The 23,799-nt window shown below is 51.3% G+C and overlaps 1 protein-coding gene across 1 annotated transcript in view; it reads right to left on the bottom strand.

Annotated features, from left to right (window-relative positions):
* The window catches only part of RADIL (Rap associating with DIL domain), a gene marked incomplete at its 5' end in the record, with an annotated part of 126,484 nt that extends 103,260 nt beyond the window's left edge, over nucleotides 1-23,224 (bottom strand). The window contains 1 exon segment of the mRNA XM_082644422.1: nucleotides 23,178-23,224. Coding sequence (XP_082500548.1) covers nucleotides 23,178-23,224 — 47 coding nt within the window.
* Between the last annotated feature and the right edge of the window lie 575 nt (nucleotides 23,225-23,799).

Below are 23,799 nucleotides of genomic sequence, written 5' to 3'. Positions count from 1 at the left end.
GGGTTCGAGCCCTGGTCGGGGAAGATCTCACATGCCATGGAGCAACTAAGCCCGTGCGCCACAGCTATGGAGCCTGCACTCTAGAGCCCACGAGCCACAACTACTGAAGCCCGTGTACCTAGAGCCCGTGCTCTGCAACAAGAGAAGCCACCACAATGAGAAGCCCACACACCACAACGAAGAGTAGCCCCCGCTCACTGCAACTAGAGAAAACCCGCACGCAGCAACGAAGACCCAACGCAGCCAAAAATGAATAAATAAATAAATTAAAAAAAAAAAAAAGAATCACCGGGGAGATCTGAAAAATCCCAATGCCCAGGCCACATCCCTGACAATTAAAACAGAATCACGGTGTGGGGAGTGGTGTCCAGGAATTGGTATTTTTAAAACTTCCCACGTGATTCCAGTGCACAGGCAAGCCTGAGAAGCAGTGGGCTGGGGGGAAGAGCCCAGCAGGGAGGGGATGACGGGCCCCCCAGATGGTGCCAGGTGGTACACAACGGGAATGTCCTTGGACCCCAGGACCACAAAATGAACACCGGGATCAGCAGGGGCAGCAAACGGGCTTCAACTCACACGGCAATTCTGGCCCACTGATAAGAGGCTGCCTGGAGTGCTGTGCTAAAAGGATTCTGCGAACGAATCTAGGTGATGAATTAGCGATGTCTGCCACGGGCACCAGGCGGACGAGAGGCAGCCATCCCTGGTGTGAGAACTGCCCAAATGCTTTCACTCCCTCCTCCTCCCGGAGCCTCACAAGGACGCTGTAAACTGAGCAGAGCCAAGATGCTGCCTGTCATTTTATACAGGGATTCAGAGAAGTGAAGCCACAAGTTAAAAGTGGTGCAGCTAAGATGGCAACCCAGACCTTGTGACTCCTTGTTGAGACCGTCCACTCACTTCCCCTTTCAGCCCTGTCCATGGTTCTGGTAGGAGAGGTTCTACCATCAGCCTTTCACATTATAGTGTAAAGTATCTGATCATCCTCTCCAGGATGGAGGACTGGCTGTGGGGCTGGAGGCGAAGGAAGAGGAGGGACAGAGCCCTTTCCCAGCTCCTGAAACCCACACCTCATTGGCCAGTGGTCAGAGCAGCCCTGGCCACAAGTTATCCGTGACCCCCGGTCCCCCTGAACGCTGGCTTTGTCAATTGCTCCCATGCTGGACAGTCCACACCAAGACTCCCAGATCCCAATGACCAAGGCAAAGCCCTGGCGGACTCAGGGCATAAACGCCTGCGCCAAGGCCAAGAACAGAAATGCCAGGCAGCTTCTGCATGGGCTAAAAGACCCTGTGTTCCAGGGGGATCTGCTTCCTTTGTTTCCTATCCCTGACTCACTCCCTTCAGTTTCTCCTCACCCCAGGAAAGCTCTCCCTGTGGCCCACGGTCATCACGCCTCTGGGCCTTCCACACATTGTTCCTTCTGCTTAAAAGCCCCTTTCCCTCTTCTCCAGGTGGTAAACTCCTATTCAGCCCTCAGAGTCCCGGTCAAAAGGCCCTTCCCCTGAAAATTCTTCCTTGATCCCTACCTTCACACCCCATCCAGACTGGGTTGTAAACTGCCTTCTCTCACCTCAACGCCACTGCTTAAGTTGCCTGTTTGGAATCTCCTTCCCTCTTTTCTCTTCCTGGAGCATTCCTAGGCAGAGAGAGTGGCTCTCCCCTTTGGACTCCCACAGCTGCCTGTGTGACTCCTACTGTAGCACAATTATACATATTCGGGTGCTCTGGGTCTGCCTCGGCCCCGAGACCGCAAACCAGGGGACTGGCCCTGATTCCGCTTCATCTTCCTGGACCCAATGCAGAGCCTGCACACAACAGGTGATGCTCGGCACACAACAGGTGATGCTCGGCAAACAACCTTATAATCAATCATCTCCGAGCACTTACTAAGTTGTTTAGACTCGAGGTAACAAGTTGGGAACAGTTCCAGTCTTTTAAAACCTTCAGAATTTGTGGAATAGACAGACTCCAGAGACATGGGTTAATCCACCCAGGACCTTGGCCACTCAAGGTCACACAATTCCAGGGGCAGGGCCAGTTTGCTGCTTTAGAAAAGCAGGAGGTATGAATGGAAACCCCACTGGGGAGCCTGGGGAGAAGGGGGGAAATATTATTTCTTTTCTTTCTATTTCTGTGCTGCTTGACTGGCTACAATGTTCATTTACTACTTCAATAATTTTGTTAAAATCTAATAAAAACAAAATGTTTTAAATATGCAGGTCTATGTCTGAAATCAATATTCGAGACCAGACGTTCTCCAACCTACAGCATTCGAGTTGCGAGAGGGGAGAGGCTGGTCCCAAAGAGAGTTCTGTAACCACCCAACTGCCCGTCCGGGGCAGGATGGACATAGTGCGGAGGGTCCCACACAGAACCAGACTGCAGAGGGAAGCAGCGAACGCCCTGTACTCAGAGACAAGGGGGCATCGCAGTCATGGCGCCAAACAGGACAGGCTCTCTGATTCCATTTATATAAACTTCAAGAACCAGCAACAGGAGTCTTAGAGGACAAAAGCCAGGACAGTGGCTACGCTTGGAAGAGGGGAGGCAGTGACCAGGGGGCGTGATGGGGCTCCTGGCAACTTGCGACACCGAGTGATTTGCTGGGGGTGCTGGTGCCAGGGGTGTGTTGTTCAGTTTTCCAGCCCTAATGGAAGGGCGCACACTTTCCTGTAGTTACACTTCGATAAAAGGTTAAAAGATGGAGTAGCCCCAGGCCCCTACCAGCCAGGTCTGGGAGGGGTCTGTAAAAAGGTGTGTTTCCTACACCACCCCCTGGGGCCTCTATGGGCGGCCCCGGGCAGGGCCTAAGCTTGCTGACCACCTGCCCTGCCCCCACCACCTGGGCCTCCCTCCAAGCCGAGCGCGCCCCAGATGATCCTCTGCCGTCCTGCTCCCCGGCTTGCGGTCTAGAGCAGCCAGGCCCAGGCTCAGAGCTTCTGCAATTTCTCCCTCCCCTTCTGGCCTGGGCCAGGCTGGGGTGCACAGCCTCCAGAGAGAAGCAGGCCTGCTCTCCCAAATGAGCCCAGGCTCAGGAAAACTGCTGCGGCCACCCCTTCCGGGCTGGGCCAGTGCCTGGCAGTGGCAGCCCTGAATCCCCAGGACAGAGGACTGAAGAGATTTGTCCAGGAGACAAAGGCGGGGTCTGTCTGTCCCACAGAAGCAAGGGCAGCCCAGGGCAGAGCTGGCCCCGGGCCCTCTGAGCCTCTCCCTTTCTCCAGCGTGGTCCCGGGCTACTTCTTTGTGTGCGTTCATGAATTCACAGCTCCTCCTGGACGGCAGAGAGCGTCTTTGGCTCCGTCTTTGGGAAACAGAGTCGGGGAGAAACAGTCCATGGGCTGGGGCCAGCTCAGAATTGTTGTGAGATCAAAATTCCAGTGGGGAGACAGGAGGGGAACAGGAGGGGAAGCCGAGGAAGGAGGGGAAAGGGCCAGGGTCTCTGGCAGGTCGGGAGCACAGAGAACACGCGGCATTCCACGTGAACGGCGCCCCCTGGAGGTGCGTGCCTGGTGGTACTGACCCAACACAGCTGGGGCCAGACACCCCTGGCCCTGCACCCTCCCCAGGGCTCCCTGGGGAATCTCTTCCCCTCTGGTACAATGAGGGTCCACCCCATCCTCCCTGCCTCACCGGAAGCTCCCAGAAGATAACAGGATGAGGAGATGCCATGGGAACCCAGACCTTCTGAACCAGAAGCCCGGGGTGGGCCTCCATCTCCACAGTCTTTGTAACCAGCGGCTGATGCAAGCCTGGTGGTCAACCCACTGCCTCAGTGCTGTGAATGCCCATCCCCCTCCCCAGTGTGCAGACCCCAAGCCCGAGAGCTCTGACCTGGGGGATCTGTGCTGCCGCTGCAGCAGCCTGGGAGCTAGTGCTCCGAGTAATCAGCCTCCGCCAGTGACTCAGGGGGGAGCTGACGGATGCCCCCGCTCCTCTGCCCTCAGCGGAGATGACTCCAAGCCGCGTCCCCCACCGTCTCCCAAGCAGAATTAATTAAGCTCCGAGCGCCTACAGTGCACCCCGCTTCTTACAAACCCTTTAGCGGCTGCGTGCCCTTCCCTGTTCTCACTTCCGCACTCTCCTATTGCTGTATCTTGGGGTCAGCTCCCAGACACACCCCTCATCCTTGCATCCTTGTCCCCAGCTCTGATTCTGGGGAAACCCACACGAAGGCAGATTCTCGGCAGCTAAGAGTAAAACCCCGAAGACACCAGCCACAAGTGCTCTGGGCAAGAAACAATATTGCTTCTGAATGATCCCAGGAGGCGTATCTGCACAGCATTTCACAGTTTGCAAGGCTCACTCACACCCGCTGGCTTCCACCTCCTCTGAAAGGGACAGGCCACTGCCCCGTCCACCCCCGATCCCCTAAACCAGGGGTGCCGTGGCCTCCCGGCCACATCTCATGTCTGCAGCTTTCCCCTCCCTTATGCCAGGATGGGGTTACAACCACCTTCCTCATCCTGCAGGGGCCACACCCAGAACACGCCTTCTAGGAGACACGCCCCGAACCTGAATCCACCAGGAGGAACTTTAAGAAGCTCAGCAAATACCTCCCCTACCCACCCCCACCACTCCCAAGGGACCCTCAGCCTTTGGCTCGCTGTATGGAGCCCAAAGCAGCTCTAACTCCAGAGACGAGGGGGACCACCTGCCAACAGATGAGCCGTTCCATCCGCCCGCCGGCACGACAGGGCACACTGGGATGGCGGATCCTCTCACAGGAAATCATTTTCTCCATGCTAGTACTATTCCCCGTGAAAGGAGGGGCCGCTCGAGGGCTCGTGGAACGTGCACGAGGCCTGAGAATGTCCCATCCCCGCCGACACAGGGCCACACACAGCCTGGCATAGCCCAGCCCTGCCCATGGCCAAGCATCCAGGGTGCCATCACAGGGCAGGTTTGAGCCCAATTCAAAAGCAGAGGGCCCTGGGATCCCCCAAAGCTGGTTCCCAGCCCAACTCCATCTCCCGTGACCAGGATTCAGGGACCAACTCCTGAGCAAGGCAGCTGCCTTCAGGGAGAAACAGATTCCCCCAGAGACCTACACCTTTCTGGAGCAAAATGCACACATGTGCACGCACACGCACCCACACGCACATACATTGTGCACACAACCCTGAAATACCATCCACACATCCCAAGAATATCTCCACTACGAACAGGGACTGATCCATTCCTTCCCCCAAGGCCTTTCTTTGTAAGACATGAACCCCTTGGTTTTGTCTTAGATAATAATGAAGACCGCACCACTTTGGTACACCAAGCGCAGAGGTGCTTGGTATGAGGATCTTTTTCCTTACGAGCGGCTCCTGAAAATCACAAAACTGTAACCACTAATGAAATCACTGATTCAGACAAGGGTAACCAACAGATGCGGAGAAGGCTGGTGAGAGGCTGCTGAGCAACAAGGTGGTCAAACCCGGGGAACCCAGCATCGCTTTCTTGGCCCCAAGATCAACCTCAGCATCGCCAGAAATGGGACAGTCAGATGTCTCCTGCCTCCTGGGGAGATGCGGTGCGAAGTTTCTTGCCTCTCTTGCCAAGATCATCAACCTGAGTGTGATAAGTCTCTGCAGGTGTGCAGGGTACTCTGGCAGTCACTGGCCATGTGTGGCTAAGTCAATGGAAACTCACTAAAACTAAAGAATATGTACAGTTCAGTTCCTCAGCCACGCTAGCCACATATCAAGTGCTCGACAGCGCTAGGAAGTTTTGCCCATGTCGTCAGGTGTGATGGGCTCTGGTGGCTATGGAAGAATTAATCCTCACCAGTTAGAGACGTGGACTGACACATCATCTGGGATTTGTCTTCAACTATCGGCAGAGAAAAAGCAAAGAGATGAAGCAAGTGTGGCAAAATGGTCATAACCGTTAATTAGAAATTGTTAGTCATTGTTAGGCTATGGGGTTATTACATTATACTAGTCTCTCTACTTTTTGAATGGAAGTTTTCATAACAGGAGGAATGCAATGTTTGCATGATCTCAAAACACTCCCCTCCCCGCAATGCTCTCCATCACCAAAAGAAATGGTAACTTTACAGAGAGCAACATGGTGGATGCCAACTGAACCAAGGGTCAAGGTTAAAACACCACAATGACAGGACAGTCATCCTGCTGCCGGCAAGCAGCCATTGAAACAGTGATATGGCAATTGGTAAAGTCTGCAGGACACTTACTAAATAAGACTGCATCAATGCTAATGTTCCTTTATATTTTTGTTTCCTCTTACACTTAATAAATGACCTCCTTATGTCACCATTTTCTTTTTTTAAAATTAATTAATTAATTTATTTCTGGCTGTGTTGGATCTTTGTTGCTGTGCGTGGGCTTTCTCTAGTTGCAGCGAGCAGGGGCTACTCTTCATTGTGGTGCGCAGGCTTCTCATTGCTGTGGCTTCTCTTGTGGAGCACGGGCTCTAGGCACGCGGGCTTCAGTAGTTGTGGCACGTGGGCTCAGTAGTTGTGGCGCACGGGCTTAGTGGCTCCGCGGCACGTGGGATCTTCCCAGACCAGGGCTCTAACCCGTGTCTCCTGCATTGGCAGGTGGATTCTTAACCACTGCACCACCAGGGAAGTCCCAAGCCCACCATTTTCAACTAGCTTTTATTTTTCATAAATTTTCTAATTGTGGTAAAATACTCATAACATAAAATTTACCATTTTAACCATTTTTAAGGGTGTCTTTTTGTGGCATTAAGCACATTCACACTGCTGTGCAAACATCACCACATTCCATCTCCAGAACCTTTCCATCTTCCCCAACTGAGGCTCTGTCCCCATTAAACTCTGACTCCCCAGCCCCCTCCCCCAGCCCCTGACACCCAGCCTTCTACTTTCCGTCTCCATGAAATTGACTCCAGGGACCGCATGTAAATGGAATCACAAAAGATTTGTCCTTTTGTTTGTTAGCTTATTAGCAGAAGGCAGTAATAGCATTTTGTTTATTATGCTCACTAGCATAATGTCCTCAAGGTCCATTCATGTTACAGCCTGTATCAGAATGCCCTTCCTGGGACCTCCCTGGTGGCACAGTGGTTAAGAATCCGCCTGCCCATGCAGGGGACACAGGTTCCAGCCCTGGTCCGGGAAGATCCCACATGCCGCGAAGCAACTAAGCCCGTGTGCCACAGTTACTGAGTTGGCGTGCCACAACTACTGAGCCCATGTGCCACAACTACTGAAGCCCGTGCACCTAGAGCCTGTGCTCCGCAACAAGAGAAGCCACCACAGTGAGAAGCCCACGCACCGCAACAAAGAGTAGCCCCCCTGGGCTTCCCTGGTGGCGCAGCGGTTGAGAGTCCGCCTGCCGATGCAGGGGACATGGGTTCGTCCCCCGGTCCGGGAAGATCCCACATGCCGTGGAGCGGCTGGGCCCGTGAGCCATGGCCGCTGAGCCTGCGCGTCCAGAGCCTGTGCTCCGCAACGGGAGAGGCCACAACAGTGAGAGGTCCGCGTACTGCAAAAAAAAGAGTAGCCCCTGCTCACCATTACAGAAAGCCCATGCGCAGCAACAAATACCCAATGCAGCCAAGAATAAAATAAATAAATAAATTTTAAAAGGAAAGAATGCCCTTCCTTTTTAAGGTTAGATTTCATTTTTTAACCTCATTCCATAAGAGAGTACCCTGGGACTGAGGAAATACGCACTCAAGGCTTTGGGGTAAAGGGGCATATGGGCGAGTAACCCGCCTGTAGCCAGGAAATGAGATGAGCAGCCCTCCCCAGTCAGCGCTGGCAGCCCAGCCCCTTGGGGATCCCAGGAAGCTCCCCACTTTTATCGCCACAGCAGTCTCTGAAGTAGCCTCCCTCCCTCGAGTTCTTCCCCTTCTGGTACCCAAGTCATGACACTCTCAGCATAAATCAGCCTCAACGGTACCACGGAGCCCACTGGAGAAAGGCCAGCTGCTGCGCGCAGCCAGGGGCCCTTGGGGACCAGAGCTGGCATCCTCCCCTCCACATGGCCTGAGGGCCAGCCTCACCAACTCTTCCCTGGTGTCCCTGAACCTGCCCCTCCCTGCTCTTCCCTCTTCCAGGAATGGCCTCCCCCTCCATCGCCTCCTCTGCCTCCCTGGAGAACTCCTATTCATTCTGAAGGGTCCACCCAAACGCCCCAACCTCTCTGCAGCCTCTCCTGTCCTACAGTGGGTACGGGTGGCTTCTGCCTGTCTAGCATCCATCCCTCACGCAGTCAATGGCCCCACTTTCTTTCGGGGCCATCCCTTCCCTGCTCTTACTCCATCAGGCTCAGGCTCAGGTGGAGCTGCACCCCACCTCGACCCCAAGTCATGCCTGACTCCTCATCTCCAAGCTCCAAAAGAGGGGTTGTGACCTAGATCTGGCATAGTCTCTCCCCTGACCTCAGCAACATGTCCGAGAATGGGCATGAAATCCAAGCCAGGACAAGGAGACTCAATTCCAGGGCTATGGTGATCCCGAAGGATTCCACAGGAAACTCTCCGTTTGTCAGCACTGTGGGTAGTCCAGAGACCGAAGCCACCAGAGGAAACAGAGCCCAGAGATGGAGAGAGGCAGCCTGGTCGTCTTTGAGACCCTGGATCCAGCTGCACCTGAACCCACATGCTTTTCACTTCTGAGTACCGACCTTTTTCCCTTCTTTTCACTCCCCCACCGCCCCTTCCTCCTCTTTCTCCTTCTCTCACTCTTTGCTTTAAGCCAGTTCAAACTGAGGCTTCGTTACTTATTACTGAAAGTCCCAAAGTCACCCTCAAACCCTTTCTTACCCAGGCTTTCAAGCAGAAACCATACCTACATTTCCAGCATATTTATCAATATCTCAATTATGCACTTGTTCACATATTATTAGCAGACCGAGTCCTCCCCTAAACGATGAGCTTCTGGAGGGGAGGGGGCAAGCTTTGCACAGGACTCATTTGGTGCCCCAGCCCTGGCTCTCAACAAGGTTGTAGTTGTTGTTTTAATTGATTAATTAATTAATTTATTTATTCATGTTTGGCTACATTGGGTCTTCGTTGCTGCACGCAGGCTTTCTCTAGTTGCAGCGAGCGGGGGCTACTCTTCGTTGCAGTGTGCAGCCTTCTCGTTGCGGTGGCTTCTCTTGTTGCAGAGCACGGGCTCTAGGCACGTGGGCTTCAGTAGTTGTGGCACGCGGGCTCAGTAGTTGTGGCTCGCGGGCTCTAGAGCACAGGCTCAGTAGTTGTGTCACACGGGCTTAGTTGCTCCACAGCAAGTGGGATATTCCCGGACCAGGGTTCGAACCCCTTTCCCCTGCATTTGCAGGTGGATTCTTAACCACTGCACCACCAGGGAAGTCCCTCAACAAGGTTTCTGAATGAATCAGTGAACCACCTAACCAAGTGTGGGTGCCCAACCAGTGGACAAGTCAGGCATGCCCACCACATGCCAGACCATGCTGGCCCCTCAGGGGACACAGGGTGTCTGAACAGCCCCCAGCCCACGCCTGCTCCAAGCAGCTTGCAGTCTGGCTGGGGAAGGGCGATCAACGACAACGGGTCCTGCCAGACTCTCCCCTGCTTGAGACGGGGACTTAGGACAAACCTGGAGGGGTGGGCTGTGTCTGGATGAATCTGAAGGTGCGTGTCTGCACTGCTGCTGGGGTGGGGTTTCTGGACGATTGTCACTTCCTAAGTGTCCCTGCACATCTGTCAGCTTAGGTTTGCAGTCCAGGCATAGGGCAATAAATGGAGATCTGCTGGTGCTGAAAGGACAGCTCCCCTGGGAGCCCAGCGCAGCTGCTAGCACCCCAATCCCGCTGTACCAACCTGTCCCTTAATCGGCACCCACTGTGTGCCGGTTTACATGCATTTCCTCCAAACGATCCTATGAGAGAAGCATCATTATCCCCGTGTCACCCGACCCTGCCCCTCACACCCTCTCCTGGCCACGTCACCACCTGAAATTCTATCATACAGTTATCTGTCTGTTGTCTGTTTCTCACACCAGAATGTGAGCCCAACGAGGACAGGGTCAGCCCTGTATACCCAGCACCCAGGACAGCGCCCAGCACACCACAGCACGCAGCAATTATTGCTTAATCAACGAACAAATGAAACAGATTTCTATGTGGTACAGCCAGGTGTCCACGGCAAGGGCGGAGAACGTGTTCCCAGCTGTCCTCACTGTGGCCCAACACCACACTACAGACCCAACCTCCCTCCCCTCCCTCTCCTGCCCACCTCCAACTACAGACTTCCACCCAAGCGGTAATTATTAAAATCAGAGCCACACAACCCCCAGGGCTCCTGATCCCTTCAAGCCCCCTCTTGGCCTCCAGTGCTCCCGCCTTCTGGTTGGTGAGATCCGCCCACATGGCAGGGTCACGGCGACTTCCAGACAACCCCAGCCCAGATGCCCTTGTGCCCTTGGTGACTCCTTCAGCTGGACATTTGGGGAGGAGGGGGAACTGCATCATCGGGTGGAAGATGGGAGCTCAAGGGCAGACCACACCCCGCAGGTCTGACCTTCACCATCTTGCAGCTCCTGCTTCCCAGAAAAGCAGGACTGAAGGTGCAGGGACCTGGTCCCAAGACGAGTCATTCTCTTAGTGTAACCCTAACGACTCTGCTTCATTCAGAGTTATGCACTGTCCATTCTGAGGCCAGAGGGACACACCCCACACCCTGATACGTGTATGCACCTGGGCCACCCCTCCTGCAGCGATGGAGGACCTGAGTCCCAGGGAAGCTACATGACCAGCCCAAGGGTGCCCGGTGGGTGAGCGATGGGACCAAGACCGTCAGATACACCGTCAGAACACTCAGTCCACGCTGGGCCCTGGGCCAAGCACTTGCCATGCTCGGCATTTAGTTCTCCAACAACTCTCTGATGAGGGCCAATTATTTTGTCCATTTTACAGATGAGGAAACGGAAGCCGAGACTCAATCAACCCTGTGAGATGAGTACTACTATTCTTTCCCATCTTTCAGAAGAGGAAGCCAAGGCACAGAGAGGCCATGTAACATGCCCGAGGTCACATAGCCGTTAAGGGGAGGGGCCCCGAGGGAGGCCCAGGGGGTCCGACAACAGAAGTCACCCGCAGTGAAATTCTACTTCCCAGTTCTCAAGTACATAAGTACCCTACATACGAACCTTCAAGTTGCGAACTTCCAAAGATGCGAATGTGCTACTACCCAGACATCACTGGATCGTTTTTTCAAGGGGGTAGATAGAATTGAATCCAGCCAGGAACCAGAACCTGTGCCATCAAGGGCAGGCGTGAGTGACGTTGCAGCTGGCCCTCCGCCTCCCGTTGCTGACGCCCCTTCCGCTCTACCATCTCCCACCTCCTCTCCCCGCTCCGGTCAGTAACCCTTCTCTCCTGTTGCCTCGATGCCAGCCCCTGGATGCCAGCTGTTGTGCTGCACTGCTGTACTTGACTGTAAGATTTAAAATGTTCTCTTGGGACTTTCCTGGTGGTGCAGTGGATAAGACTCCGCGCTCCCAATGCAGGGGGCCTGGGTTCGATCCCTGCTCAGGAAACTAGATCCCGCATGCATGCCGCAACTAAGAGTCTCCATGCCACAACTAAGGAGCCCGCCTGCTGCAACTAAGACCCAGCACAACCAAATAAATATTTTTAAAAGTTTTCTTTATTTTTTGTGTTTTTTATGTACTATTTGTGTGAAAAGTATTATAAACGTATTACAGTATGGTACTATGTAGCCGATTGTTAGTTGGGTACCTAGGCTAACTTTGTTGGACTTATGAACAAATTGGACTTACAAACACACTCTCGGAACGGGACTCATTCTTCTGTAGGGGACTTACTGTATTTACAATGTGCCATCCACTCCCAGGTAACGTGGAGAGGACACACCTGCTCTCTCCACTGCCCCAGGTTCGTGGGGAGACAGCCAAGGGAGCAATTCAAATGTGGGGCAGGGCTTCCCTGGTGGCACAGTAGTTGAGCGTCCGCCTGCCAATGCAGGGGACACGGGTTCGTGCCCTGGTCCGGGAGGATCCCACATGCCGCGGAGCGGCTGGGCCTGTGAGCCATGGCTGCTGAGCCTGCGTGTCCGGAGCCTGTGCTCCGCAACAGGAGAGGCCACGGCAGTGAGAGGCCCGTGTACCGCAAAAAAAAAAAAAGTGGGGCAGGATGGAGACAGCAAGCAACAGTGGTGAAGGAACTGAGGTTATGAGAAGCAGAAACTGTGAGGCAAAGAAAACCAACAGAGACAAGGGTGAGGAAGGGAGATGGTGAACGCGGAGAATGGGGTAAACACCCAGAGAGTCACTGAGGCATCTATGGGGGCACCTGGCCTCCGGCTCCGGCTCCCTTGGAGCCCTAAACGCACTAAGCTCTGTAACAAGCCCAGGTGCCCTGCTGTTTAAGAAACGACTTCACTTAGTCACGGTGAGCATTGTCCACACTCACACCTTCTGTGAGCTAAGCCAGCACTCTGTGGTCAACTCCAGTGGCCCTTCCACTCATCTGGCTACGGATCCGCGGGGCTGCCAGGGAGGGGTCTGAAGAGGTCTGGACCTCAGCCTGGAAGCTCTGACAGCACGGGGATCCTTGCAGGGAGGGCTGGGGTCTTTGCAGGGAGGAATCGGCAAAAGCTCAGACCGGAGGTCAGACAGATCTGAGTTTAGAGCAGGCTGTCCCTCTCACCTGCCATCAGACCAGCCTCCCTGTCAGCCTCATCTGTAACATGGGGCCAATAACACTTATCTGGCAGGGTACAGAATGGATTAGAATCAATGCACACGGCATCTAGAGCAAACCCTGGAACATACAAAATGCTCAGGAAATGGTGGATGTCATTACTGTGGTGGCAATTAACAAGAAAAAATTAGTGGCAGAGAAGCAGTCTGGGACACTGGGAATTAGTCCACCCAAATCTCGATCCACACTTCTTATTGCATCTACCTGGCCGTGTTCTTGATTTGCTCCTCTGTTGGCCAGGAGTCCCGGGTTGAGGCATCAGAGGCTCCCTCTGCTCAATGGGAAGAATGATTTTGAATCCCATTATCGATTAGTGATGTCTGCCCTGGGCACAAGGGAAGGATGACAGTAGGTGTGCTATGTATCCTACCCTAATAATCCTATTAGAGTAATGTTCAGGCAGTACTACCCTTAAACAAGAGGGACTCTGTCCCTAAGCCTGTCCCTTTAGATCCATTACTTCTCCAACTTTCATGCACACATGAATCACTGAAGGATCTTATGAAAATAAAGATTCTGATTCCATAGGTCTGGGGTGGAGCCCAAGATTCTGCTTCTAACAAGCACTAGTTGATGCCAATGCTATGGATCTGTGGAGTATGTGTGGATCAGGGTTTAGAGGTCCTGCTCTCACAAACACAGACTAATTTGTTAAGGAGACTTTGAGCACCTTGGTCACGGGGGATCCAGCACTCATCGCTGGCAGTGTGAGCTGTCACCCTGGACGTTCACTTTGTGAATAACACGGGCAGGACCAGGCAAGTACTGCTTCACATCTCCTGTCCTGTGTCCTTGGAACAAAAGGTGGGTGCAAATCCATACAATGGAACATCATTCAGCCTTAAAAAGGAAGGTACTACAATGAGGTATCACCTCACACCGTCAGAATGGCCACCATTAAAAAGTCTACAAATAAGAAACGCTGGAGAGGACACGGAAAAAAGAGAACCCTCCTGCACTGTGGGTGGGAATTTAAGTTGGTGCAGCCACCATGGAAAACAATATGGAGGTTCCTCAAAAAAGTAAAAGCACAGTTACCATATGATCCAGCATTCCCACTCCTTGGCATATCTGGACAAAACTATAATTCAAGGAGATACACGCACCCCTATGTTCACAGCAGCACTACTTACAATAGTCAAGACATGGAAACAACCTAAATGTCCATCGACAGATGAATGGATAAAGATATGGCACATATATACAATGGAATATTACTCAGCCATTAAAAAGAATGAAATAACGCCATTTGCAGCAACATGGATGGACCTATAGATTATCATACTAAGTGAAGTAAGAGAAAAGAAAGACCCTATCATTTACCATATGATATCACTCATATGTGGAATCTAAAATATGACACAAGTGAACGTATCTACAAAACAGAAACAGACTCACAGACATAGAGAACAGACTTGTGGTTGCCAAGGGGGAGAGTGGGTGGGGGAGGGATGGATTGGGAGTTTGAGATTAGCAGATGCAAACTATTATATATAGAATGGATAAACAACAAGGTCCTACTGTATAGCACATGGAACTATATTCAATGTCCTGTGATAAGCTATAACGGAAAAGAATATGAAAAAGAACGTATATATATATATATGTATAACTGAATCACTGTGCTGTACAGCAGAAATTAACACAACATTGTAAATCAACAATACTTCAATAAAATTAATTTTTTTAAAAGAAGAAGAAAATTCTGACACTTGCTCCAACATGGATGAACCTTGAAGACATTATGCTGAGTGAAAGGAGCCAGACATAAAAAGGACAAGTATTGTAGGATTCCACTCATACAAGGTCCCTAGAGTAATCATATCCATAGGGACAGAAAGCAGAAGGGTGTGTGTCAAGGGCTGGAGGAGGGGGACGGGGGAGTTAGTGTTTAACGGGGACAGAGTCTCGGTTTGTGAAGATGAAAAACTCCTGGAGATGATGGTGGTGACGGCTGCACAACAAGGTGAATGTGCTTAATGCCACCGAAGTGTACACTGAAAAATGGTCCAAACAGTAAATTTTACATTAGGCATATTTTACCATAATTTTTAAAAAACCGACTGCATCCAAATGCTGTGAAGGTTTGTGGGTGATGCCACGGCTGGCACTGGCAACCAGAAAGATGTGAGCAGCAGGCAGGCTTGGGTAAGAGAAAAGACAAACTACAGTCACCCTCCCCATCCGTGGGTTACACATCCCAGGGATTCAACCAACCTGGGATGGAAACTACTACGTGATCCGCTGCTGACTGAATCCGAGGATGGTTGAATCCACGGATGCAGAACCCGCGAATACGGAGTAAAACCTGCAAGAGATCTGAGCACCCGCGGACATCCCAGCATTCGTGGGAGTCCTGGAACTAAATCGGCTCCCTGATCCCCGCTCCCCGCCCCCGCGGGTACAGAGGGACGACTGTCATTCATCCGCGAAAGCCTTGCTCTGAAGACAGCATGAACGCCATAGGCTGATGCCCAAGAAGAGTCACAGTCCAGTAACCTCAAGCATCAATTTGTTTCTCTTCCTGTTTCATTTCCAGGTTTCAAAGACACTCATGAATTGCCTTGGAATTCCCAGTATGTGCACATGGTAGCTGAGAAACATGTGAAATATTAATGAATTCATATCACTCCTGAACTTGTATATGTGCAGGACTAGAGGTAATTTGCATAAGACATAATTCCTATTCTTTTCTTTTTAATTGAAGTACAGTATAGTTGACTTACAATGTGTGCCAGTCTCTGCTGCACAGCAAAGTGACTCCGTTTTACACAATATAGACATTCTTTTTTTAATATCCTTTTCCATTATGGTTTAGCCCAGGACACTGGATACAGCTCCCTGTGCTATACAGTAGGACCTTGTTGTTCACCCATTCTAAATGTTGATAGTTTGCATCTACCAACCCCAAATTCTCAGTCCATCCCTCTCCCTCCCCTCAACCCCTTGGCAATCATAAGCCTGCTCTCTACTTATTCTTTTTTTTTTCCTACCTATTCTTTATGTTGGCAACGAGGTGGACATTGAACTCCAGGTGTGAGCAGTTTCATTTTCATATGATAGGATTCAATTACATTTTCAAAACAATCAGATAAAATATTTCAGCTTTACTTAAATACTGTTTGACTTTAAAATGTTATACTTATTCATCTTAATTTGCATTTTGCCTTTTCAATTTAATAGAAGTTTTTGAATATTTTAGAATTAAAAATCATTTAACTTTTTTCAGTTTCTGACATTTGCTTTAATTTACATTTGTGGGGTTTTTTAAATTACAGTTTTCATTTGAATCCTTTAGGCTAGTGCTCTTCCAGAGAAATTTCTGCAATGATGGAAATGTTAAATGTCTGTGTTGTCCCATACAGCAGCGCTGGCCACATGTAACTATAGAGAACTTGAAATGTGGCTGGTGCAACTGAGGAGCTAGCTTTTTAATTTTATTTTAATAAATTTAGATTTACCTTTTTCTTTTGGTTTTTTTTTTTTTTTTTTGGCCGCATGGCATATGGGTTCTTAGTTCCCCTTCCAGGGATCAAAGGCATGCCCCCTGCATTAGGAGCACAGAGTCTTAACCACTGGACCTCCAGGGAAGGTCTAAGATTTACTTTTAAAGAGCCACAGGTGGCAAGGGCTACAGCGCCAGACAGAACACCTTTAGATTATTACTGTTAACAGAACCCCAATATAAGTGAAAATCTTGACTATAAATAATGATTTTGCTGCAATGAAGTCAATCAAATAAATCATTTGACATACATAATAATTAATAAACTATGTATGTCTTTATTACTCATCCAAGCAAGGCTGCCCAGCAACGAATGCCAAAGACGCGTGTAAAAATTAACTACACTCAGCTGCCTTTCTATTTTTTTTTTTTTTTTGGCCTCGCCACTCGGCATGTGGGATCTTAGTTCCCCAACCAGGAATCGAACCCGTGCCCCCTGCAGCAGAAGCGTGGAGTCTTAACCACTGGACCGCCAGGGAAGCCCCCTCAGCTGTCTTTGATGCTAGCCAGTCTTCAATCAGATGACAGCCACCGTTTTACAGAGTGTTCAGTGTTGTCACCATAGAAGTATAGTTGCCGGAAGGAGGACAGAACCCATTTTGTTGAGAAGCTTGTTAGCTTGGTTTTTTGGTGGGATAGGGAGGGTGGGAGGGAGGGAGACGCAAGAGGGAGGGGATATGGGGATATATGTATATGTATAACTGATTCACTTTGCTATAAAGCAGAAACTAACACACCATTGTAAAGCAGTTATACTCCAATAAAGATGTAAAAAAAATACTTGAAATAACCAGACATACGGCAGGTGGGCTTCCGTGGGGACATTGCCCTGGCCCGACTGCGTTTGGGGCGGGGCCATCAGTGAATGAATAAAGGAGGCCGGCGCACAGACGGAGTGTTCTCAGAGCCCTTCCAGTCCCTGCAACGGTGCAGGCAGCAGGGAGGACTCGGAATTCTAATCCCCGCGTCCAGTGGGGAGTAGAGACTCGGCGTGTGAGACTCGTACCCTGCAGCTGCGGGTGATGACGATGATTATTCCCCAGGGTCGCATGGGGGAGGCAGACAAGCAGGGTCCAGACAAACCCAGGTGTGAATCCTACCAACTGCTCTTCGGCCTCGGGCAAACCAAACAGGACTAGAAACTGCAGCTACTCCCAGGACAGCCAAGGATCCGAGGAGACGATGGACAGGAAGTGTGGGTCATCTATCTCCCCCTCCTCCATGAAGCCCTGGGCCGGCCGTGTCCCAGGTAGCCCAGCAAGGCAGAAGCACCCATGAGCCCCATCTCCCCTCCCACCCCTTCTCCAGCCATGCAGACACCTGCTGATGTCAGAGAAAGCTCTGCCAAGATGGAAGCGTTTCTCCGACAGCCCTATGGATCTTGAGAAACTTGCTTGTTACAAACTGCCTCGAATCCTCTCTGGAAAGAGACAGACTGGATAACAGTAACTATGACATAAATAGCCACCGCTCTGGAGCACCAGCTGTAGACCAAGGACCTCGCCAGATGCTTCACATACCTTATCTTAATCACCTCAAGAACTACAAACGTTTACGAAACCGGTGACCTTCAGAATTTCAGAGTCCCGGCTGGAGCAGGACTGGTCCTAAGTGGCTGTGAAGGGACCTCAGATAGTAGGACGGGGACTAAACCTACAGAAGGCCTCCCAGGGCCACTGCCACCACCCCCACCTGTTAACCTCACTTACGAGGAGGAAAGCAAGGCTCAGGGAAAAAGTCCCCTGCACAAGAGAAGCCAACAAAGAGGAGGGCGGAATCACAGCACAGGCTCCTGGCTCCTTCTGTATTTCCCAAGGACCCCACCATGGAAGGAGTGGGACCCGAGCTTTGGCCTTAGAAGCAACTCCAAACTCCATGGCAGGAACTGTGCTGGGTGGGGGGCAGGTCCCCAACCAAGTCCTTATAGTCTGGGCCCTCGGTGAGCCTCACCTGGACCTGGTGACCCAGGGCCCCAGGCCAATACCCAGAACTGACAATGGATCAGGTATGTGCTGCAGAGATGCTCCTGCAGCGTTGTGCACAGAAGCGGAATCCAGAAAGCAACTTGATTGTCCAAAAGTGGGAAATAATAAAATAAAGCAGGGTATGATGACGAAATGGAATATTAAGCAAAAGCCCCCTTTAAGCTGAGGTTGCAAACAATTATGAAAGACAAAGGAGACGGGATTATGGCAGGTCAATTTTTAAAAATTAGAATACAACGCTAGCTATAGAGTATCTACAGAAAAAGACTGGAAGGGGGCTTCCCTGGTGGCACAGTGGTTGAGAATCTGCCTGCTAATGCAGGGGACACGGGTTCGAGCCCTGGTCTGGGAGGATCCCACATGCCGCGGAGCAACTGGGCCCATGGGCCACAACTACTGAACCTGCACGTCTGGAGCCTGTGCTCTGCAACGAGAGAGGCCGTGATGGTGAGAGGCCCGCGCACCGCGATGAAGAGTGGCCCCCACTTGCCGCAACGAGAGAAAGCCCTCGCACAGAAACGAAGACCTAACACAGCAGAAATAAATAAATAAATTACTAAACTCCTACCCGCAACATCTTCCTTAAAAAAAAAAAAAAAAAAAAAGACTGGAAGAAAAGTCACATTTAACAGTGATGATCTCCAGACCATAGGATTAAAGGTCTGCTGCTTTCATCTTTATATCTACTTCCCATAATTTAAAAACTTTTCTCCAAGGAGCATGTGTTACGTTTATAACCATAATGTTATTTTACAATGGCCCACGTTTAAGGTCACATTGCATTAAGCGAAAGAGGGCACCTATGTCTTCAGAGGTTAATTCGCTCATCCAAAGTCACACAGCCAGTATTATGCAACGGATTTTGATTGGTAACTGCTCAGGTGCCACGTGCTGTTCTGGACAAGGAAGCAGCAGCGGGCACAGACAGACAGGTGGACTACACTTCCCGGCTTCCTTGCAGTGAGGTGGCGCCATGTGGGGCTCACCCAGGAAATGTGAGACCCCGCTGCCTTCCAGGACACGTAGAACCCAGTTCATTTTTCTTCTCAAGTTAAGAATTACAAGGACCCACAAGCATCCTGTGTATCTTCCCCTCCCTCCCTTACAGGTAGCCACTAACCTGATTTTGGAATCATCGTTGTCTCACTTTTCACGTACTTTTCTCTGCATTCCTAAACAACACAGTTTACTGGGATTTGAGCGTTACATGATTGGAGTCATGCTTTCTTCTGTGTTTTGCTACTGTTCGACACGTCTGTGAGATTCATCCATACGTTGCCTGGGACTGGACTTGTTTTCCTTGCAGGATTACTACTCCACTGCATGGATACATACTGTTCCATCAACGTGGACCTCTGGGCTGACTCCAGGTCTTGCTTACCTTGAACAGTGCTGCTGAGAAGATTCTGGGCCATCTCCCCCGGCACACATGTGCAGAATTTCCTAGGGCAAACACCCAGAAGAGAGTGGCCGTGTCCAAGTTTACATGGTAATTTCTGTTTTCCAAAGTAGTTATAATAGTATTGTCAGACTTCTTATATATTGAATACAAGAATGGCGTCCCATGGACTCTTATGTTGCATTTCCTTGATCACCAACGCAAGTGAGCAGCTGTTCACGTGCTTATTGCTCATCTGTGTCCTCCCTTCCTGAAATGACTGTCTTTTTACATTTTCTATGGGGCTGTCTTTTCCTTATTGTGGTTCTTTATAGATTCTGGATATTATTATTTATTTAATTTTTTTTGGCCATGACGTGCAGCTTTTGGGATCTTAGTCCCCCGACTAGGGACTGAACCCGTGCCCCCTGCAGTGAAAGCACTGAGTCCTAACCACTGGACCTCCAGGGAGTTCCCAATTCTGGATATTAATTACTTGTTGGTTAAGTAGGTTGCAAATATGTCCTTCAAGTTCGTGGCTTGTCTTCTCTTGTCTTCCTGGCATTTTGGGGGAAATAAAAATTCATAATTTTTAATGTAGTTGAGGTTATCAATCTTTTATGGTTTGAACTTTTTGTGCCTTCAGAAATCTTTACCTAGCATGATATCCAAAAGATATTGTTTCAAATTTTCAAAAAGTTTTCAATTTTTAAAAAAAATTTCACTTGCAAATCTTTAATCCATCTAGAAATGCTTTTTCTGTATGGTGTGAGGTAGGACTCCAGTTTCGTTGTTTCCATCCGGATTATTGTCTCAGTACCATTTATTCAATAGACCATCCTTAACTGGTTTGATCAGCAAGGCCACCTCTGTCAAAAGTCAAATGCCTTTATATGCATGAATCTGTTTCTGGCCTCTCTGTCCTGTTCCATTGGTCAATTTGCCTAGCCCTGAACCAACACTACAGTCTTTAATTCCTATAGCTTGATGATAAGTATGTTTCTGGATGTAGATAAACCATTCAAGGACTCAAGGTTAGAACCTTAAAGATCAGTTGGTACAGCCACCCACTGAGAAACAGAGGCTCAGAGACGGAAAGCATCGTTTGCAACGTCACACAGCATTTAACCAGGAGCAGTGTTAAGAGCGGAATGTTTGTGACCCCCCTCCAAAAAAAATTCGTATGTTGAAATCTAACCCTCAGTGTGATGACATTTGGAGGTAGAACCCTTGGGACATAATTAGGTCATAAGGGTGAAGCCCTCATGAATGGAATTACTGCCCTTATACGAAGAAGCCAAAGAGCTAGCTCCGTCTCTTTCTGACCTATGAGGATACAAGAAGTCAGCAATCTGTAACCTGGAAGAGGGCCCTCACCAGAACCCGACCTTGCTGGCACCCTGATCTCAGACCTCCAGCCTCTAGAACTGTGAGAAATACTTTTCTGCTGTTTATAAGGCACCTAGTCTATGGTACTTTGTTATGGCAGCCTGAAAGGACTAAGACAAACACCCATCTCTCACCCTGGAGGACATTCCTGTCCTGTTCAATATGACAATCACTGTCCACATGTGTTTACTGAGCACTTGAAATATAGCTAGTTCAAACTGAGATGGGCTATAAGTATAAAACACACCAGACTTTGAAGACTTGTGGTTGAAAAAAACCTGTAAAATATCTATGAATAATTTGTTTATATTGATTACATACTGAATAACCTTTGGATATAAAGGGTTAACTAAAATATATTCTCATAATTAATTTCACCTGTTTCTTTTCACCTTCTTATGACAGTGAGATGGGAAATTAGCCACACATTAAACAGAATGGCTATGAGAAAATTTAAAACTACCTCTGTGGCTTGTATGCTATTTCTATTGGACAGATCTGGATCATACTATCAAATTCACTCAATCACAAAGCCTTGATTAAGGACCTACCTAATATGTGGACTGGACGGTAGTAAGGGCCGCACAAGGAGGAAGGGAACAGAAATAGTTCTAATCAATGCATTCCATCTCCTCACTGGACCCATCACCCGTAGAAGCGTCATCAGCCCAAGCATGAAAGAAAGGGTTCATGGTCCAGCCCTCAGCCCAGCTGGAGAGCCCTATTCCAGTTACAGCGGGAGCAGCACCGGTGTCAAAATCTACAGATCATTTAGACCAACCCTCCTGTCTAACGGATTAACCAGTAGAGGTCCAGAGAGGTTGAGACACCTGCCAAAGGTCACACAGCAGGTGTGGGACACAGCTCCTTCCCCGCATCTGAAGTCTCCAGCCCCGGGTTTCTCCCTTCCCTTCCAGTGACCACTCCACCAACTTACATCTCACACCAGCACACAGGACCCTCGAGAACAATCCTCTGAAAGTCCAAGTTCCCACACCAGACGAGACCTCGCAGATTTGTGCAGCCAGCCCCTCCCACCTTCCCGCCAAGAGAAATACCACAGGAATTCCTCCGGGCCTTCCCACCAGCAACCCCTTTCCAGCGGGACTCCCCAACTTCATGAAGGAGACACAACGCCCCCCCCCAGAGGAAACAGAGATGAGACTGAGAGGGAAAGGACCCAGTCCTGCCTCCCCACTTTCCCGCCCTGAAGCCGAGCTCAGCCCGGCCTCTGGGGTCAAGCTGTGCTCCATCTGACAGCAACTTGTGGAGACTTCATGGAACCAGGGACCCTCAACAATTGCCAGGAGACAATGAGCTGTGTAGGTGTGACAGCAAAAAGGATGCCAACCCAGCTCAACTCACCACCTGCCCACTCCACCCACGGAGGCAGGAGGCCTGGCGGGAGGGTAAGAGCAGGTGAAGGCAGGCTCCCCTGGGCAGGAGGCCGACGCCTAGGGCTGCACACCCAGAGCAGTGGGTCCTCCCCCAAGACTCCTGGGGGCGAAGGGGCAATCCTAGAAAAGGTTTTCATCCAGCTTTCAGGCAAGCCCACCCCGCCAAAATCTTAGAGGAACTTAATATTCCCTCCCCTCCCCTCAGCCCCTTAATTGGAAATCAAAGCGACAAGACCTTGGCTTCCACTCGGCAATCTGAAATCACCACTTTAGAAGAAGAAACTGAGGTTCAGGTGGGACCACAGACTTCCCACTATGAAAAGGCCAAGATGTATAGGTCCTGGTCCTGTGCCTCAGTTTCCTTACCCATTCCTCCTGCTTGCTATGAGGGAGGTCAGGGGTGGTGCGGGGGACAGGGGTGGTCGGGGGTTCGGTGGGGCGGTGCGGGCCAACGCCTTTTATCATTAACAAAAGCGCCGAATAGCGATTTGAACCCGTGCAAAGTGCTTTCAAGGGATCATCTCACTTAATCCTCGCGGGGACCCCAGGGGTGGGGACTCTCATTATCCCCGCCTTTGAGACCTGGAAATTGAGGTTCAGAGAGGTGAAGCGACTCGCCCCAGGGCACCACGCTACGTCGGAGGCGCGGGGAAGCGGGGAAGCCGCGCTCCTCCCGGGTCCAGGGCGCAGAGCTGCGCGCGGAGACTCACAAAGACCACGACGTCTCGTGTCCGGTTTCTTCCGGCCGGGGACAGGGTCCATTTATCACCGTGAATTCTCGGGGCGGAGGGGGGAGCGCGCTGGCGGCGCAGGAAGCCGGACCCGCCGCCCGCGCTTCCCACCCCCGCTCACCTCGCGTACTTCGTCTTCTGGAAATCCAGGAGCCGCGGAGCGAACATCGCGGCGGTTCCATCAGCCTCCAGCCCGGGGCTCCGACCGCGGCAACTTGAAGAGGCCGCGGCGCCGGAGCAGCAGGTCGGCGGCCGCGGGGCGGGGGCGGCCGGGGGCGCGCGGAGCCGAGCTGGAGCAGAGCCCGGAGCCGCCGATGCCAAATCCCGAGCAGCTGGTGGAGGGCGGGGCGGGGGGGCTCCGGGCCAATCGCCTGAGTCCCCGCAGCCCCGGCCCCCTCCCCGCGCGGCGCCGACCCCTCCCAGCCTCGCTGCGGGAACGGAACCCCGGGGGAGGGGTGGAGGCCTAGGAGGGGCTTCCGAAAGCAGCCCCTTCTTCCTTGCTCCCCGGGCCCCCTCCTCCCGTAGTTTTTCCTGCGAGAAGACTGCCTGTTAGACGGAGTCCCGCTGTCCCCCGCGGCGGGGGCTGGGACGCCACGGGGGGCGGACCCTGCCCGCGTGCCCGCCCTGCGGCCCCTCGCGTGGCCGGCCCCAGAGTGTACCTGTAGCTCACGCTCCCGCTCCCCCCCCCCCGCCTTGCGTCCCTGCGAGGTGCGACGGCCCCAAGAGGATGGCGCAGTCTCTGG

This window comes from Mesoplodon mirus, assembly GCF_964341445.2.
Source record: "Mesoplodon mirus genome assembly, chromosome: 15".
In the NCBI taxonomy this organism is placed as follows: domain Eukaryota; kingdom Metazoa; phylum Chordata; class Mammalia; order Artiodactyla; family Ziphiidae; genus Mesoplodon; species Mesoplodon mirus.
The sequence above is the reverse complement of the archived record's forward strand: the minus strand, read 5'-3'. Positions and strand labels throughout refer to the sequence as shown.